Source organism: Leucoraja erinacea, chromosome 7 (assembly GCF_028641065.1).
Source record: "Leucoraja erinacea ecotype New England chromosome 7, Leri_hhj_1, whole genome shotgun sequence".
NCBI classification, from domain to species: Eukaryota; Metazoa; Chordata; class Chondrichthyes; order Rajiformes; family Rajidae; genus Leucoraja; species Leucoraja erinaceus.
The window spans coordinates 50,195,037-50,214,417 of NC_073383.1; the positions used below are offsets into that span (position 1 = coordinate 50,195,037).

A 19,381-nucleotide genomic window follows, 5' to 3' on the forward strand; every position below is an offset into this window, starting at 1 on the left:
CCAGGATATTCGAGTTGCTGAACTAGGCCATGATGCAATCAGTCAACATGTTTTCTGCTGTGCACCTAAGAAATTCAAGAGAGTATTTGTTAACAAATCGAATCTCTTCAATATTCTAAGCAAGTAGAGGTGTTGATGGGCTTTTCTTTATAATTGCACCAATGTGCTGGGCCCAGGACAGATCTACAGAGATGTGCACGCCCAGAGACTTGACTAGGGGTCGGTGGTTGACACTCTCCACACCGACCCGTCAATGAAGACCGGTTTGTGGATCCTTGGCCTTCCTCTTCTAAAGTCAATCAGCCTAAATTTCTCTCATCATCCACGCATCCTTACTCTCACCTGCCTTGCCCTTCACTCTTACAGGAACATGCGTACCCTGAACTCTTGTCATCACCCTTTTAAATGCCTCCCCCTTTCTGGATATTATGTTGCTAATTGTCTGTTATAACTGAGTATGGGATTCGCTCCAACCACCCAGCAGCCACAAAGCCAGCATTAAGTTGTTTGCAAATACATTTCTTTCAACAGCTAAAAATGTATTTTGCTTAATGCAAGCTAACAATACTGAAGGCTTTTACATTTTTTAATAGAGTATTATTCCCCAAGTGTCAATCACAGTAATTGCTTGTCAATTTTATTGACCATGTAACTCGCAGCCTGTGTCTGATTACTGTGAGGATGCTCCATCCGCTACAACCAAAATCTGTTTAGAGAGTTCTGTAGCAATGAGGGTAGACTAATTTCTACGTAGAAACAAGGAATGCAGATGCTGGTTAATACACTGAAGGACACAAAGTACTGGAGTAACTGGGACAGGCAGCATCTTGGGAGAACATGGATAGGAATTGAGGTCGCTGAGAGCAACATTGCCACTAAAGATTAGTCTACCCTTTGTGCAGCAGGATGGGTGTGGGGGATGTGATTGCAAGTTATTGGCTGAGTTCAACGTGATTCTGATTAATGCTTTCTTGTTTCAGTTGTTTTTTTCTAATTGGGTAAGAAATGTCGCATGGTGGAACATTGCTTCATGGAGAGCTAGATTAGTGAGGATAAGGTTGAAATTATTATTTTTTCACATTGGTTCACTCAGCACCTGATGTGCTCTCAGTTCACAGATATTACATCAAAATTTATATCTTAACAGTGACATTACAGAACTTTCACGGTTCTAGAAATCGAGGACAATTTAACACTCTTACCTTTTAAGTTCTTTGCAAATGTTTTCCTCCATGATGTGTTTCCAATGAGACGAGAATAATTGTTATGATGATTAGCTAGAAATTCATGGAATTTGGCTTATGAACCAAGCTGATGATATTTAACAGGGCATTTGACATTTACTGTGTTAAAACAATGTCATCCTGCCTTTAACATTGTCTATGTATGCACTCGTTTCACCAGGAATTGACTGGATTGCATCAGCATTATAATTTTTGTTTGATACTTCTTCTCCCAGACTCAACACAAGACATGTTGTTACATTAAATGGAGGTCTTGCAGAAGATCAGGAGTTAATTATGATCTTTGTGACCTTTATCAGAGTTATATGGCCTTAACTATTCACTGGTAGCAATTTATAGTGGTCAATTAATCTATCGGAATAAGGGATAAAGAAGAAATGGATTGTGTAAGCTCCACACTGCTCAATACCATGATGTGGCCTTGGTATAAAATTTCCAAAGGATTTTCAAAATAATTTAGTTTCAAATGAAACTAAGATTGTAAAGGAATGAGCTGTGAAGACAGATTCACAAACATAACAATCTGATTTTTTGTTATGAATCCCATCAAAGTAAATTTAGAATACATTACAATAATGTTTGCAATTCACTCTTTTGTAACTGCATTACTTTCACCATCACACTTCAATATGCTAAAAATGAAAGCACAGGAAAATCTGAAGAGGTGGGAAATATATTAATCAAATGAACAAAATAACTAGAAAATTAATAAGAAATTAAAGTGCATAACAGGACCACGGGTGCTGTGATGTAAGTGACGTGTGCATCGGAGAATGCATTTTGAAAGAAGTAATTGAATAAAAAGACATTTAATGCTTTATATAAAGGTTTTATTGAAACGTAAACTTTCATCAGAAGCTAAGGTGTCAAGTTATTGTTTTTTTTCCCCAGACTGTGAGTCCCCAGACAGTTGTTGGAACATAGTAACCACAGTTGTTCTTTCTGAGCACTATTTCCAGTGTACATTGGATGTTTTCCAGAGATTAATTTGAAAGTTGCCCACTCTTGCGTTCTGAATAGGTCATTTGCCTTTACTGAAAATCGACAAAATGAACAGACGATTCACAACAGATCTGTCACACTTCTGTGTGTAACATAAGGATGCCTTCCCATGCTTCCTTATCCCAAGTGTGCTTCCATTTCCCATACTGTAAAATTTCATTTACAATCCTCCTCAATCCTTTGATTCTAGATTCTTCCTTGTGATCTTTGTTTCTGCTGCTTGCCAGTTTTAGATGCTCACTCTGCTATGCAGCCAGACTTTGGGACTTCTATTCTATTCTATAATCTTCTATTATTCCTGCGTCCCGGGGATACATGCAATGATGATAAATTAGCATGTACTGATCATGCTATTTAATACAAACATTTTCCTTACCGATGAAGGACTTGCCATTATTTAGCAATCCTCCCTCTTGGTATAAGATGGTGTAAGACAGGGGTCGGCAACCTACGGCCCCCGGGCTGAATGCGGCCCGTAACCTGAAATCATCCGGCCCGCAAGCGTATTTTTGTTCTCGTATTCTACCGGCCTGCAGACTTCTGTCATCTTTGGCCCAGGAGCAGTGACGCAAGAACGCAAGGAGGCCTGTGCTGGCGGCCGCAATGGCGGAGCCGCCGAGCGAGGCCGAGCGCCGAGCTCTAGCTGCACCGCATCCTGCGCAAAGCCGCCGGCCAGGCCGTGCACAATCTGTGAACACGTGATTTGATGCCTGCCATCCGGAGCGGGATGGGGGCAGGATCCATTTGCACACATTTTAGATGTGACCCGCCCACCCGCTCACAGATATGGTCCTAGCCCCTATGCAGAATAAGGTTGCCGACCCCTGGTGTAAGAGGACTGGAGAGCGCCAAATGCTGCGCCCTTGTTCAGAAGGCAGTTGAAGGTTTAAGTCTATCAGTTTAACCTCTATGGCAGGAGCAGCTTTTGGGAACAATAATTGATTGGGTGGAAGGGGAGGGCAGAAGGTAGGTGCTTGAAGAAGTCAGAATTAATATAGAAGTATCAAAACAACATTTCTGAAGGAAAATGTGTTTGTCTTGCATGATATCATTTTTTAAATAGGCAACAGACATACTGCAGGTAATGTAATACCTGCATTTCTGGATTTCGCATGGATAGTTGATAAAGTCACACATGAAAAGCTGGGAAGCAAAACTTGAAAGCCGATGTAATAAATTAGTGATTGGCACCTTGGATAAGAAGTTGACTAGGGGACGGAAAGTGAAAATTGATGGTATTTATTAGTATTCTCAGACTCTCATTCCAAACACGTGCGGGTTACTTGAGTTCTCTAAATTGCTCCAACTGTGTGGTGAGTGGATGCGAAAGTGGGATAACATAGAAGTAGTGTGAATGGGTGATTGGTTGTTGAATGGGTTTGGTGGCCCGAAGGGCCTATTCCATGCTGTATCTCTCTAAATTAGACCAAACTAAACAGCTGTGACAGAAGAGCAGGCAGGCAGGCAAAGAAAAAGCGGGCAATCTCTGACACACTGAGTTACTCCAACTTTTTGCGTCTATCTTCAATGAGTAAGCAAGTGAGTCTGCTCAACACTTCCAGCTCTGCTTACCTCGGCCCAGTTCCTGATTGTTGCGGGTCAGTCTGGGGCGGGGCATGGGGAGAGAAGGCTTGCTTAAATGCCACGTTCCCACCAGGCAGAAGACACCTGCAACCTCGCAACAGTCAGCAAATCTATCCCCATCCATCCCGCCAGTCTCTCAAATGCCCAGGGAAATCTATCCCCATAGAGACCTCCAAACAGCTGACACAGTGGTCAACCTTCTAATTCCTGCCAAAAATATCACCTCTTCCTTAGCAGCACCCAACTTCACTAACTCCAAATCATTGACTCACCTCAGACCCAGCTGAGGTGAGCTAAAAAGTTAGGAAAGCTAAACTCATTATTAAAAGAAAATACTTTAAAAGTCATTGGAAAAGTTTTGTTAGGTCAAAAATTCATTAGTCAGAGCTTTCATAACCCAGGACTGCCTCTACATTGATATGGGTGTACAAGGAATGTCTGGTAAATATTGAGTAAATTTCAAGGATATAGATAGGCTGGGGAAATGCTTTGATACGCAGCAGAAGAAAATTAATGCAGAGAAAACATATTTTGACAAGAAGGAAAACTAAGAGTCCATATAAACTAAATGCTAATTTGGAATAAGGTGCAAGAACAGAGTGACTGTAACAGTGTGAATAAATCCTAGAAGGTGCAGGGTTGATTTGGGAATGTCTTAAAAAGCACCGGCTTTATAAATAGTCTTGGTGTACAGAAGCAAGTAGATAATCTTGAACATTTACAATACATTGATTTGCCACAGGTGAAGGTTGCCAATAAATCGCCAAGTGTGGTGATTTATTACATCCAGTTGTACATCACCACACTTCAAGAAGGATATGAAAACTCTGGGGAAAGTGCCAGAAAGATTTATTGGATGAGTTCCTGAGATGAGGAGATTAGGGAGGATTGGTCTCCCTGGATCAGAAAAGATAAAGAGAAGATTTAAGAACTTTGTAATAAATCGTCTATAAAGTAATTGACAAATTTATCTGTGTTGAATAGAAAAACGATTGGTTCCAATTACTAAACAACCAGTTTTAAAGTGGTTTGCAAAAGATTCGGAGTTAATATGAAGAAAAACTTCTGGACACAATGAGTGGATATGATTGTGAATACGTGAATATATAATGAGTTCTTGAAGTGGTAGGAAAAACCCTGACCTAGAATCAAGGAAGCAGCAACACTATGTAAAGAATAGAGGATTGCATAGAGTGAACGTGGATTTTTGAAACAAAAATCGTGTTTGGCTAGTTTCCTAATGATCTTTGAGCATTGAGCTTGTTATACTGATAAAGGGCAAACAGTGCATGTGATGCATTGTACTTTTTAGGTTTAAGTTTATTATTGTCATGTATATTGAAGTACAGTGGAAAGCTTTGTTTTGCATCCTATCCAACCAAATTAGATGTAATATGCATAAATACAATCAAGCCAAACTCGTACAATAGGAAGAGTGAAGGGAAAGATGCAGAATATAGTTCTCAGCAATATAGTGCAGCAGTTTCAGAGACACAGACCATTGTCCACAATGAGGTGGAGGGGGATTGGATGATATGCAACCGGATCTTGCACTTGGATTGATCAACAAGATTAGATCAGATGGACTTGAGGCTAATGTACCAAAATAGGGTGTGAATTGGTTATCAGATAGCAAATAGTAAGAATAAAGGAATTCCTCTCAGGATGATTAATTGTAACCAATGGGGTTTTGCAGGTATTGGTGCTTGGGCCCAGAGATTATCATGGTTTGCTTGAGGGCACCATATGTCATATATATCCAAGTGTGCTTATATTATGTGGGGGCGCTGTGAGACGACTGCCCTGGTAGCAGCATGTTCGCTATTTCTACTTTTTTTGTTATTTTTAGTGTGTCCAAATATTTGTTTTGGTGTCTCTCGGTGTGTCTTGTGTGGGGGGTGATGAGAGGGGCGTTAGGGGGAACTGCTTTCGGCCGCCTCCTCCACGGAGTGGCGACTTTTTCCATGTCGCCTCCCTCGTGGCCTCGCACCATGGATTGGAGCTGCCTTTCCCGGAGTCGGGCCCGGAGTTTCCGCAGTGGGCGCAGCGTGGACTTTTCATCGCGGAGTTGGCGAGCCCTTGCCGGGGTCGTCAGAAGGGAGTGCTCCGATCGCTGGCCCACGGACTGTTACATCTTGAAGCTGCGGTCTGCAGAGCTTCTAGCCGCGGGCGCGGTGTCCAGAGCCTGGGATCCCTCGTTGGGGATCGTCGGAGAAGAGCTCCGACCACCGGCCCAAGGCCTATAACATCCTGAAGCCGCAGTCTGCGGAGCTTCGAGCCACGGGCGCGGCGTGGACTTACCATCAGGAGTGGGATCCCTCACCGGGGATAGCCAGAGAAGAGCTCCGACCGCCGGCCTGCAGCCTACAACATCCTGAAGCCGCAGTCTCCGGTAAGAAAGTGCCGATTTGGGACCTCCAAGCCGCGGAGTGTGTTCGACCGTCCCGACGAGAGGGCCTGTACATCCGGTCGCCCGTAGTAACGACTGCAGAGGTTTATGGCCCTGACCATGGGTGAACAATGGAGGAGGACTGACTGTTCTTTGTACCATCCACCACAGTGAAGAATGCTGTGGTGGATGTTTGTGTTAAATCTTATTGTGTATTGTGTGTTCTTTTTTAATTGTACCGCTGCTGGCGAATTCACTTCACTGCACTTATATGTGTATGTGACTAATAAAACGGACTATTACCTATTGACTATTAAACTAAGTGTAAATGTGAGTATAGGAGAAAGTAAACCTAAGAGAATAAATGGAATGGAATGTGCAAAAATATGTCATCTAGTTTACACATGTCAGACAAGTAGAATGTTTGTTAAATGGCTCAAGATGTGATAGTGTTGATGTTCAAAGAGACCTATGCATGCTTATTACACAAGTTACTGAGAGCCAGCATCCATGTATGTTAGCTTTTTTTATGAGGATTGAATACATGGAATGGAATACTTTATTGTCACATGTGACTAGGCACAGTGAAATTCTTTGCTTGCAAACCCAATGTATACAAATAGCAGCCACCTATGGCGCTGACAAAGTTACAAAGCACGCCAGCTCCTCAACCTGAAACGTCACCATAGATGCTGCATCACCCACTGAGTTTCTCCAACATTTTTTGTCTACCCAGCTCCTCCTTTTGTTCTTCTCTCCCCCTCCCCCCCCCCCCCTCCCCCTCCCCCCCCCCCCCCCCCCCCCCCCCCCCCCCCCCCCCCCCTCTCCCCCCCCCCCCCTCCCCCCCCCCCTCCCCCCCTCCCCCCCCCCCCCCCTCCCCCTCTCCCCCTCTCCCCCCCCCTCTCCCCCTCCCTCCCCCCCCCCTCCCCCCTCTCCCCCCCCTCCCCCCCTCTCTCTCCCCTCTCCCCTTCCTCTCCCCCCTCCCCCCCCCCCCCCCTCCTCCCTCCCCCCCCCTCCCCCCCCCCCCCCTCCCCCCCTCTCCCCCTCCCCCCTCCCCCCCCCCCCCCCCCCCCCCCCCAGCGGTTGCCCTCACGCCGAGTCCCCATTGCCCATTGCTCTCTCACCCTCCCCAATTGACCATTGTTTTCCCCCGCTCACCGCGGTCCCCCACGCTGGGTCTTCCATTGTTCTTTCTCCTCCCTCCCTCACGGTGGTCCCCCCACGCCGCGTCCTCCATTGTTCTTCCCCCCTCTTCACAGTGGTTCTCCATGCTCTCATTGACCGTCAACCCACCGCCGCTGCAAGGCTTCACCACCACCGAGGCCCCATCGTCGCGAGGCTTTACCGATGCCTCACCTCTGTCGACGCCCCACTTCACGCCTCCGTGGTTCTGACCCGGGCCCCAGCCGCGGGCTCTGTCGGCCACTCTGCGAACCCCAACTCTGACCCGCGAGGCCCGAGTTCCCCAACCGACCCGTGAGGCCCTGGCCGGGCCCCAACCCGGGCTTCTACGTGACGATCCGGGAGGCACGGGACTGCAGCTCCTCGATAAAGGCCTCCGTCCGCGTTCCCATTCCGCAGCCGCGATGAGGAAGGAAGTTTTATTGCGTTTGATAGGGTCTCAGTGAGACCGTTCCCAGAGCATTCTATGGTTTTTAGGCTCCTTCAATAAAGGATATTCTTACCATAGAGGAAGTACAGTAAAGAACAGTACAGTAAAGCTGGTCATTACCCTTAATAACTTTGTTTGACTCCTCCCATTTCCTCCAAATACAAGGCGTAGCTATGGGCACGCGCATGGGCCCCAGGTTTGCCTGCCTCTTTGTAGGGTACGTTGAACAATCCTTGTTCGAGACGTACCAGGGCCCCATCCCCGACCTCTACCTCCGCTACATCGACGATTGCATTGGTGCTGCCTCCTGCACCCACACACAACTCACTGACTTCATCCATTTCACCACTAACTTCCATCCGGCACTCAAATACACCTCGACTATTTCCGACACTTCCATACCATTTCTTGACCTCACTATCTCCATCGCAGGGGATAGACTTCTGACCGACATGTTTGTTTATACTATTCTTATAACAAATGTAAAGCACTTTGGCCAACGAGAGTTGTTTTTTTAAATGTGCTATATAAATAAATGTGACGACTTGACTTGACTTGACTATAAACCCACTGACTCCCATGGCTATCTAGACTACACTTCTTCCCACCCTGCTTCCTGTACGGACACCATCCCCTACTCCCAATTCCTCCGTCTACACTGTATCTGCTCTCAGGATGAGGTGTTCCACACCAGGGCATCGGAAATGTCCTCATTCTTCAGGGAACGGGGGTTCCCCTCCCCCACTATAGATGAGGCTCTCCCCAGGGTCTCCTCCATATCCCGTAACACTACTCTCTCTCCCCATCCCCTCCACTTGTAACAAAGGCAGAGTCCCCCTAGTCCTCACCTTCCACCCTACTAGCCGTCGCATACAACAAATAGTCCTCCGTCATTTTCGCCACCTCCAACATGACCACACCACTCACCACATCTTCCCATCTCCCCCACTGTCTGCTTTCAGCAAAGACCGCTCCTTCCGTAACTCCCTGGTCAATTCTTCCCTTCCCACCCATACCACCCCCCTCCCCGTGCACTTTCCCTTGCAACCGCTACACTTGTCGCTTTACCTTCCCCCTCGACTCCATTCAAGGACCCAAGCAGTCGCTCCAGGTGCGACAGAGGTTCACCTGCACCTCCTCCAACCTCATCTATTGCACCCGCTGCTCTAGATATCAGCTGATTTACATCGGTGAGACCAAGCGTAGGCTTGGCGATTGTTCAGCCCAACAGCTCTGCACGGTCCGCATTAACCAATCTGATCTCCCGGTGGCTCAGCACTTCAACTCCCCCTCCCATTCCGAATCCAATCTTTCTGTCCTGGGCCTCCTCCATGGCCAGAGTGAGCACCACCGGAAATTGGAGGAGCAGCACCTCATATTCCACTTGGGCAGTTTATGCCCCAACGGCATGAACATTGACCTCCAATTTCCACAGTAGCCCTTATTGTCTCCTCCCCTTCTCAGCACTCCCTCAGCCCTCTGGCTCCTCCTCTTCCTTTCTTCTTCTCCCACCCCACCCTACGCCAGTCTGAAGAAGGGTTTCGGCCCGAAACGTTGCCTATTTCCTTCGCTCCATAGGTGCTGCTGCACCTGCTGAGTTTCTCCAGCACTTTTGTCTACCTTCGATTTTCCAGCATCGGCAGTTCCTTCTTGAACAAGTACAGTAAAGACGAGTTCAAGAGATAGCAGGTTTACTGATAAACAGAGATTGATTAGACTGGGACTATATTCTCAAGAGTTTAAAAGAATAGGGGGGATTTAGTTTACCTTAGAGATACAGCGCGGAAACAGGCCCTTCGGTCTACCGAGTCTGTGCTGACCAGTGATCCCTGCACACTAACACAATCCAGGATGCACTAGGGACAAGTTACAGGGAATAATGTGGAATCCACTGTGATGGATGTTTATGGTGACTTTTATATGGTTGTGTCTTTTGTTGCTTTTCACTTAGTATGGCTGCATGGTAACTCAAATTTCACTGTACCTTAATTGGTGCATGTGACATTAGATTTCATGCTTTCAGCCAATGACATGCTTTCAAGAGAGAGCTAGATAGGGCTCTTAAAAATAGCGGAGTCAGGGGATATGGGGAGAAGGCAGGAACGGGGTACTGATTGGGGATGATCAGCCATGATCACATTGAATGGTAGTGCTGGCTCGAAGGGCCGAATGGCCTACTCCTGCACCTATTGTCTATTGTCTAATAAACTGACCTTGAAACAATTTGCAATTTTACCAAAGCCAATTAATCTACACCTGTATGTTTTTGGAGTTTGGGAGGAAACCCGAGTACCCGGAGAAAACCCACATAGGTCACGGGGAGAATGTACAGACAGCACTCATGGTCAGGGTCGAACCCGGAACTCTGACGCTATAAGGCAGCAACTCTACCGCTGTGCCACAGTGCCACCCCAGTTTCATCAAAATGTACACAATTCCTAGTAGACTTGATAGGCTAGATGAAGGTTTCATCCAACTGACTCATTTAGATCCAGACTCCCTTGTTCTAGAACAAGATTCAAGATTTCAAGATAGATTTAATTGTCACATGTGCCTGATGGCACAGTGAAATGAATTACCATACAGCCATACAATAAAAATCAACAGGACACAACACACTATAGGGTTTAACATAAAACATCCCCACACAGCAGAATCAATGTTTCCCACTGTGTGGGAAGGCACCAAAGTCAGTCTTCTTCCTCCACTGTTCCCCGTGGTCAGGGCCTCCCCAAGCCCTCCGCAGTTACCGCTACGGGCGGCCCGATGTTCAGGACCACACGCCGGGGTGTTAAAAGTCCGACGTCGGGGCTGCGGGACGTCCTCAGCGGCGTGGACACAGAGTCGGCCCCCTCCTACCGGAGTCGGCGGCTTCCAAAGTCCGCAGGCCGCGCCGGGTGGAGACTGCTGCTGGAGACCCTCTGCAAGGCGCCCCAGGACTCCACGATGTTGTTCAGTGCCGCCCGCGTTGGAAGTTCTCCGTACCAGAGCTCCACGATGTTGGAGCAACGGCCCAACGCTCCGGAGCTCCAACGGCGACCCAGGTAGGCATCGCCCGCTCCGTGGTGACTCCAGCGCTGCGCCGCCGCTGTAGCAGCCCTGGTCCGGATCCCGGTCCCCAGCAGGAAAGGCCGCTCCGATCCAGCTGGTAGGCCGCGAGGTGGGGGGCGAGGACGCGACTCGGAGAAATAGTCGCGTCCCCGCCAGGAAGAGGCTGAGAAACGGTTTCCCCCTTACCCTGCCCCCCTCCCCCACATAAAAAAGTTAAAGTTTCCCGCAATACAAAACTTTGGACTAACTCAAAATAATAAAAAAGACAGAAATAACAGACAGGCTGTAGGCAGAGGCTGCTGCCAGTGCAGCGCCCCTAGATGAGGATACATTTCTTTATTCAGAGGGTGGTGAACCCTTAGAATTCTTTACCCTGCAGGGATGAAAAGGCTCAGTAGTTGTGTTCCTTCAAAATAGATTTTGAAGATGATTTTTCCCTCGATGTTAAGGGAGTCAAGGGACATGAGCATAGTGCACCAAAATGGTGGTGAGATAGAACATAGAAAGTACAGCACAGGAACAAACCCCATTGGTCCACAATGTCTGTGCTGAATGTGATGCCATGATAAATCAATCTCATCTGCCTGCACACGATCCATATCTCTCCAATCCCTGCATTTCCTTGAAGATCCGCAGTGATGGTAATGAAGGAAAAGGCAGGTTTGACAGGTACGATAGTCAGATCTAGGCTCTGCCTTTCCTATATTATTTTGTAATTAGGGTATCATAAAGAATTTGAATACATATTTAAGGATGAGAAGTTTGAGTGCTTGTGGGGAAAGAGAGGATAATAGGAATGGCTTACAAAAGCTAGTAATGGCTCTGAGTTTTGTGGCCACTTTTTGTGCTGCCACAATTCTACAATACTGTGCAAGGATCCTGAAAGAAAATTAAGTATGAATGTTATGATAAAGGGTAACAGAGGCAAAACTTCTTCAAAATGCAATTATATATATAACATGAGAATTAAAGTTTAAAATATGAAGATAAAAGGTTAAGAGCTTGGAGGTGCTAATGAATTTTCCATACCATGACTGGCCTTGCATTCAATATTGTTAAGCTATTTTTCTTCTTGTTTTACATGTTTTGATTATGAAGCTCTCCTTTAACATTCCCTAAAGAGGCATAAAATAATTTGCTTTTGCCGCACTACATTTTGTGCCTCCAGTGTACCCTTCGTCAAAATGTTCTAATTGCACCAGAAACTGCATTTATCAAGAGCTTCAGAATTATGAATTGTAACTGTAAATGTTTACATAACTATACCGAGAACATGCTGTAAAGGATCATTTCATAGGTAGTCCGTCAGAATAAGCTGCAATTAAAAAGGCTGACAATGCACTTCCTGGTTTCCACTAACATAAAAGATAAGGCAGTCACTTTATTTGGGTTACAACCAGATTGAGGAAGGGTCTTGATCCGATACAATGTCTGCCCATTTCCCTCCACAATGTTGTCTGACTCATTGGCTTCCTCCAGCAGTTTGTTTTTGGTTCAGCATCCCAGCATCTGTACTCTCTGTTGTTTCCACTTTATTTGGTTAACTTCCTTCTCTTTTGTTCTCATTATTGTTAGTACTGCATGCAATCAAAGTTTTGTTCTAGGAGCTGTCACACAAACTGTAATTTATTTTTATTTCAATACAGTAAACCCTCGATTTAACAGACCCCTTTATAACAGATTTTGGTTATAGCAGATGGACCTGCCGATGCCACCCCTAGCTTGCATCACTCCCCCCCGCATAATCTGAAGATTTACACAGGACTCGATCATCACATTAGTTTGCGCTCCATTGGAAAGGACCTCCCTGACCCTACATACACCACATGAACAACTATGTCATACTCCTATGTATTGATTATTGCTCTGACCAACACCATAATACCAACCAAACTCATCTCCCAACTCCTAGACCTAGGATTCAGTACTTTCTCTACAATTGGGTCCTCGACTTTCTGTCCCAGAGACCACAATCCATGAGGATAGGTGACAAGATATTCTCCACAATAATTCTCATTGCCCCGTCAGGATGTGTTCTCAGCCCTTTACCATACACTCAGAATTGTGCTGACATATTCTGCTCTAACTCCATTTACAAGTTTTGCAGATGTCATCACTGTTGTGGACAAGATCTTGATTAAAGAGGAGACAGAGTACTGGAATGATGTAGAGAACTCAGTAAAAAGGGGTCCAGAAAACAACGTCTTTCAACGTAGGCAAGACAAAGGACCTAGTTGTTGATTTTAGGATGTTAGGTGGTGCACTTACCTCAATCAACATCAATGAAGACATAATGTAAATGTTCGAGGGCTCCCAGTTCCGAGGCATAACTATCACCAACAATTAGTCCTGGACATTTTTAGAGTGTTGGATGTCATTTTCCTAAAACTGTCTGTTAACTTAGATGTGGTGAAAGTCAAACTTTATTTGGATAAGATGAGAATGAGTTAAAAATAATTTATGATTTCTTAACCAGATTTGTGTAAATTAATCAAATATAAGCAACTGATCCCATTACCTCATTCTTAGCCCTAAGTAGAACCATTTTGTAGTAATGTATAAACATGATCAATTTTAAGATGTAAAACCTAATGGAATTTATCCTTCAGCCCAAGTATAAAAAATATCATGTGCATCAATCCTTTTAAGAGGGAACTGCAGATGCTGGAGAATCGAAGGTTACACAGTGAAAGCTGGAGAAGAAACTCAGCGGGTGCAGCAGCATCTATGGAGCGAAGGAAATAGGCAACGTTTCGGGCCGAAAACCCTTCTTCATGATGTTTAATCATGGGGTGGGGGTGGGTGGGGACAAGAAAAGGGAAAAGGAGGAGTAGCCAATAAGGACAGTTAGAGAGGAGGTTGTGAAACTGTCTCCGGAGAGAAGAGGAGAACTTCTTCAAGGTAGGCCATCTTCTTGAACAACGATAACGCAGTAGAGTGTACACAGTGTTTAAGAGGGAACTGCAGATGCTGGAGAATCGAAGGTTACACAGAAAAGCTGGAGAAACTCAGCGGGTGCAGCAGCATCTATGGAGCGAAGGAAATAGGCAACGTTTCGGGCCGAAACCCTTCTTCAGAAGTTCTCCTCTTCTTCTCTCCGGAGACAGTTTCACAACCTCCTCTCTAACTGTCCTTCCGGCTACTCCTCCTTTGAAATTTTTCTTGTCCCCACCCACCCCCACCCCTGATCAGTCTGAAGAAGGGTTTTGGCCCGAAACGTTGCCTATTTCCTTCGCTCCATAGATGCTGCTGCACCCGCTGAGTTTCTCCAGCTTTTCTGTGTAACCTATAAAATATCATACTTGACGTGCATCAATCCTAAACCCTGTAAAGTAGTGGAAACCATTTATGGTGCTTTGTATCCAACACCAGGAAGTGACCATCTCATTTGTGAAACCACCTGAAAAATCCTCTTTCTTCTGTTATGTGTGAAGTTCCTTGAATGCTTAAAGTAATAAGGAAATTTAAATCAGAGATTTTTTTCTGATAAATCTTGTTTAACATGGAAATACTTTAGCTGGCAACCAGATCTAGGCGACTGTCTTATGCTCCCAATATACCTTGGCTGATATTTTGGTTTTATTTCCACAGCTCTGAAGCACTTGACAAAACAAGTATTGAACAGTATGACAGGATTCATAGCACTTCCATCTGTTTTACAACGAATTTTGCAGGTAGGTTCTGAAGCTACTGTTGCTTTTAGTAATTGGTGCCTGAATAGTAAATTCGTAGTGCTGGCAACAATATTTTTTCAGTCCTTCACATTTTCACCCTGAATTTGTTGGAACAGAGCATGTCATGGTATCTCACATGTTGCTATTTCTTCTATGTCCTTCAGTTCCAAATAGACTGCAAATTATTTAATCAGATAATTGAACAAGGTTTCTGAGTCACGATGGAACCAATTATGTTTCTCCTTAACCAATGAAATTTAAGTTTAAAGAAATGGATGAGTGAAGTTCCTTAAATAATTAAAAGTAATAAGGGACTTTGATTTGGAGACTTTCATTTGATAAATCTTGTTTCACATGAAAATACTTTAAATAGATGGACAAGGAGTCTTAAATAAATGCATGGTGTGAGACAAAAGATTGAATTGAGGGATAAAGGAAAGAAAATAAAATAAAAAAATAAATGTAGATACGCATTTTAAGACCCTTCAGAGCAATCTCCTATTCTTAGGGATGAGATTCCATAATTTTTGTTTTGCCCTTTGCAACTTCCAAGGTTGAAATGTTTAATTGGCCCAGTAAATGTAATCCATAGTGTGACTTATGTATCTAATGTTTTACAGTGAGTTTAATTAATATTTGTGGTGCAGCATTATCAGTTCCTCACCAACCTCCATTGCTCCGAGGGAATGTATTTGAGTGGCACAAATCTTTTACCGCTGTTGGTGTTCATCCACCTTGTCACAAGTTGGTGCTTTGCTCTGTGCAGTAGTGATGACACACACTGAATTCGTCCATGGTCTTTCCCAACATAGCCTGTGCTGTAGTTTTTTGAGGTAATTTTCTTCAAAAGCAAATTAATAGCCATGAAATGCAAAATATTTATGTCAGGAAGATTTGACTAATCTGTGTCATTTCAAGAGATAAATATCTCAAAACCATCCTTGTTCAGAAACTTAACCTTCATGAAAACGCAAAGCTCGTAGGACTTTATCTTATAACGCAACAATTCCCTGTGTACAGTGGAGAAGGTGCTGTAATATTAATTTAAAAATATATTTTCCATATTGTTTAATTTTCACTAACTACGTTTGTTGGTTATGGGATTTTTTAACACATGTAATATTTGTTATTGACCTTTACGAAAAATGAAAATATAGTCCATTTTATAGAACAATCATGTGCATAGCTCATTGATCAAAACATATGTTAATGTCATAAAATGGTAGTGCCATTATCAGCCAGATCTTTCATTTTACATAATAAATATATTTATGCTGGAATTACTGCAACTATTCAAAAGTTAATTTTGTCTATTTCTGGACTGTGCAAGTACATGTTTCTGGGCACTGGCTCCCCAGGAATTCTGACAATCTAGATGAAAAATTAAATTAGAATTTAGAATGGGTATTCTTCCATTTGATGGGTTAGCAGTAATAATTCAGACACAGGTAATTTAAATGCTTGGACCAGTGAAATTGGTGTTAGTGCCATCTTTGCACCTTGTTGGAACTTGATAATTGTCACGAATTCACTCTGCAATTTGCACATATACTCTGGCAGTTTCAGTGATCTCAGTCTTATGCCCTGTTGCACGATAAACGGAACTTTAATCTTGACAACATTGTGCATTTCTACCTAACGAGACATGCTGTGCTTATGAGCGCTGGATTGTTTGTTCGTCTCGCAATCTGCATTATTTGGAAATGCTACCAAAAATTCCTTTCCAGCTTACCCTGCACTCTGTTCTCACTGAACTACATTTGATTCTTAAATTTATTGCATTAAGATCTAATTCCTCACACATTTCGAAAAATGCTTAATTATGTTATGCTGTTTGCCATTTCTCTACAATTTTTCCACTGCTCACGCCCCATCCAAAATCTACAATAAATCTGACTTTAGGCTGACTTTAAGCTTTTGTGTAGTCATATTCCCTTTGTTCATATCATTGGTGGAAGTCCTGATTGATTTAAATCTTACAATTTAGAATTCATTTCCAATACTCATCCCTCTTTGCAGCATTGATTAAATTTAAAATGTTATCTCATTGATGTTCATTCTATTCTGACAAATCTTCCACATGACTTACTGGTAGACAGGTGTGTCCTCTAGGTGGAATGTTGTAAATCAGTAAATGTTGTCAAAATTTAAACATAGGCGAGTTGGACGCATAACTGTCTTGTAGTAAAGGTTGTGCAATCTCTTCTGGTTTGAAAATGATTTCCTGCAACAATCTCTGTTGATGAGATGATGTGTCTGGAGAATTGTAAGTGCAAGTTTCTGCTAATTGGCCTAACTTAGAAGAATTATATATGCATTTGCCAGATGTTTGGGTATCCATTGAAGCAGAGTGAGATGTGAACTGTAGGTGCAAGGGAGAGATTACAGCATTTATTAAAGTAATTTATAAATTAAAACCAACAGTATTAATTCATTCACTTAAGGAATTACATACTTTCTCAGAATATGTTCTTTTTGATGTTGGTGAATTCCCCATTGCAATCACATTGAATGTGATCAATTAATCTGCCCGTACACTGACTCATGGGGATGTTAAGTTTGCAAAGAAGATTAAGAGTGGCTTTACTTTACAGTGCCTTGCATTCAGAGCAATTCTGCTGTTTGTACACCCAATGGAAGCCAGATTGTGCTGCTTGTCAGTTGGAAGATCTGCAGTGCATAGGTCAGCTTGCTATTGTTTTCCACGTGTGCAAGGCAGCATGGAGACCGGGAATGAGCTGCAAATCTGCTGCTGGTACATTTGACCACCAGTTTTCAGCTGGACTCAGTACTGAGACCAGGAAAACGTTCAGGTGTACAGCGCAGTGGTGCAGCAGTAGAGTTGCTGCCCTTCAGCACCAGAGACCTGGGTTTGATCCTGACCACGGGCAGTGGCAGACTGGCCAGGGTCTCAGCTTGCCCTTGGGCCCCTGATGAAGTGGGCCCCCTATATCAAGTGGGCCCCTGATGAAGTGGGCCCCCTATATCAAGTGGGCCCCTGACGAAGTGGGCCCCGAAGTGGGCTTTATCTCCTGGCAGCCAATATTTTTAGACCCAGTTGCAGTTTGCATGTTCTTCAGGGAAAAGATTTTGTTTCTGTGCTATCCAGTCAAAGAAAATGCTTTGCATGAATTATATCAAGCAGTCCACAGTGTACCAATAAAGGATATACCATTTAGTGCAGGATATAAAACAATCAATGGTATCACGACTGATAAAGCAATTTATTTTACTCACTTCTACATTTTAATTATTTTGTAATTAAGTTTTTCTCAGATGCTTTTATTTTTTAATTATTTAAACCCATTTGATGTGATATTTTAGATTTTAATGATCATAGACATTTAAAGTCATTTACAGTGTTATTTTACTTTCGGAAGAACCCCGCCAGGATGCATGCGTGTCATATAGCTACACGCATTGCGAAACAGTCAGGCGGGGTGGAACTACGTTCCCCCGCAGCGGCAGTTTTAAAAGCCGGAACCTGCAGGTAAGAGATACTCTGCAGTCTTTTGTGTTCCCATACTGATTTACAGGTGGGGAGTCAATGGACAAGTCCAAGAAAACAACGAGGGCTGCGACAAAGCTGGCGGGGGAGGACCGCGGAGTTGCGCGCAGCCAGCAGCACATGAATCACCCGTAATGGGAACAGCTGTGCCCGACTTCGCCTCCGCACCGGCCAGATCCACTCCGAGGCCGGGCGGTAAGGCAAAACAAAAAACCAACAAAGTCGTTGACTCGGATGAGTCCGACTTAGAGCATCCGCGAGCGGCCAGCAACCGTGAGCGCTGGAGCCGGATGGGGCGGTGTGTGGAGCAGTTGCTCCAACGTGACATGCTCCGGGGGATGGAGTCTAGTCACTGTGGGCACTATGTTAAACCCACAGCAGCACCTCTTGTAGGGCTGCACAGTACATCTCCCTCGTCAGAGGGGAGTACTGGGGGTCAGTTCTGGGCTGATCCTGAAGAGGGGTTTGCAGAAGAGAAATCAAGTGTGCAAGGGGTGCAGGGACGTGAAAATCTACTGGACATGGTGTCCAACTTCATACAGCTAGACCAGACTGGCCAAAACCTGGAACAAAAATTAGCTGCCAGTATAGATTATATGTCCTTTAACCAGCTACAGGAACAGGCTGTATTGGACACCACGGCAAGACACTTGGCACCGGGTAACTGTATATCCCTGAATGTTCCTGTTGTAAATAATTGCATATGGAAACAGGAGTTAAAGGCATGGATGTCAAACTCCAAAAGGTACTAAAGCTCCTAACAGCGGGAATAACAGCTTTCGCCCGCACAGTAGATGAGAAACCTATCGAAGCAAGTCAAGGAGCTCGATGAGGAGGCAAAAACCCTGGGGCTCATAAAAGCGACTTCATCAAAAACCTATTACGGCCATAAACAGCACCCACCAGTAGAACAAGACAAACTGGTGAAAGCTCAAAGGACCGGTACACCGAACATGAGTCTTTTTTAGGCCATGGCCCAGGCCGGTCTTTTTGGAAGATATGCAAACCTCCAACATCAACCAAACCACAAACCCAGACACCGGCGCCTCAACATCAACGAAGGATTTACTAAAAGAAGTAAACCTGCCACTGGTAACTATGGAGGTAGGTGGGTCTGGTTCCCTACAAATTGCAGGGAGCATGGAGGTTGGGGGGAGATTACACTTCTTTCTGGATGCATGGAGTATGTTAACTACCGACACTTATATTTTAAGCAGTATCCAGGGATATACCATAGAATTTATACACAAATACAGCCCTCCAGTTAAGCATGTACCGAACCGAATGTTCGTACTTTCAGGTAAAGAAAAATCAGAA

General features: G+C 44.4%; 1 protein-coding gene across 1 annotated transcript in view; it reads left to right on the plus strand.

Moving 5' to 3' along the window:
- vps8 (VPS8 subunit of CORVET complex) overlaps window positions 1–19,381 on the plus strand; it is a 434,442-nt gene that overhangs the window by 196,983 nt on the left and 218,078 nt on the right. Inside the window, exon 41 of the mRNA XM_055638558.1 lies at window positions 14,474–14,556. Within this exon, the coding sequence (XP_055494533.1) occupies window positions 14,474–14,556 (83 nt within the window). The remainder of the gene's footprint in view (window positions 1–14,473; window positions 14,557–19,381) is intronic.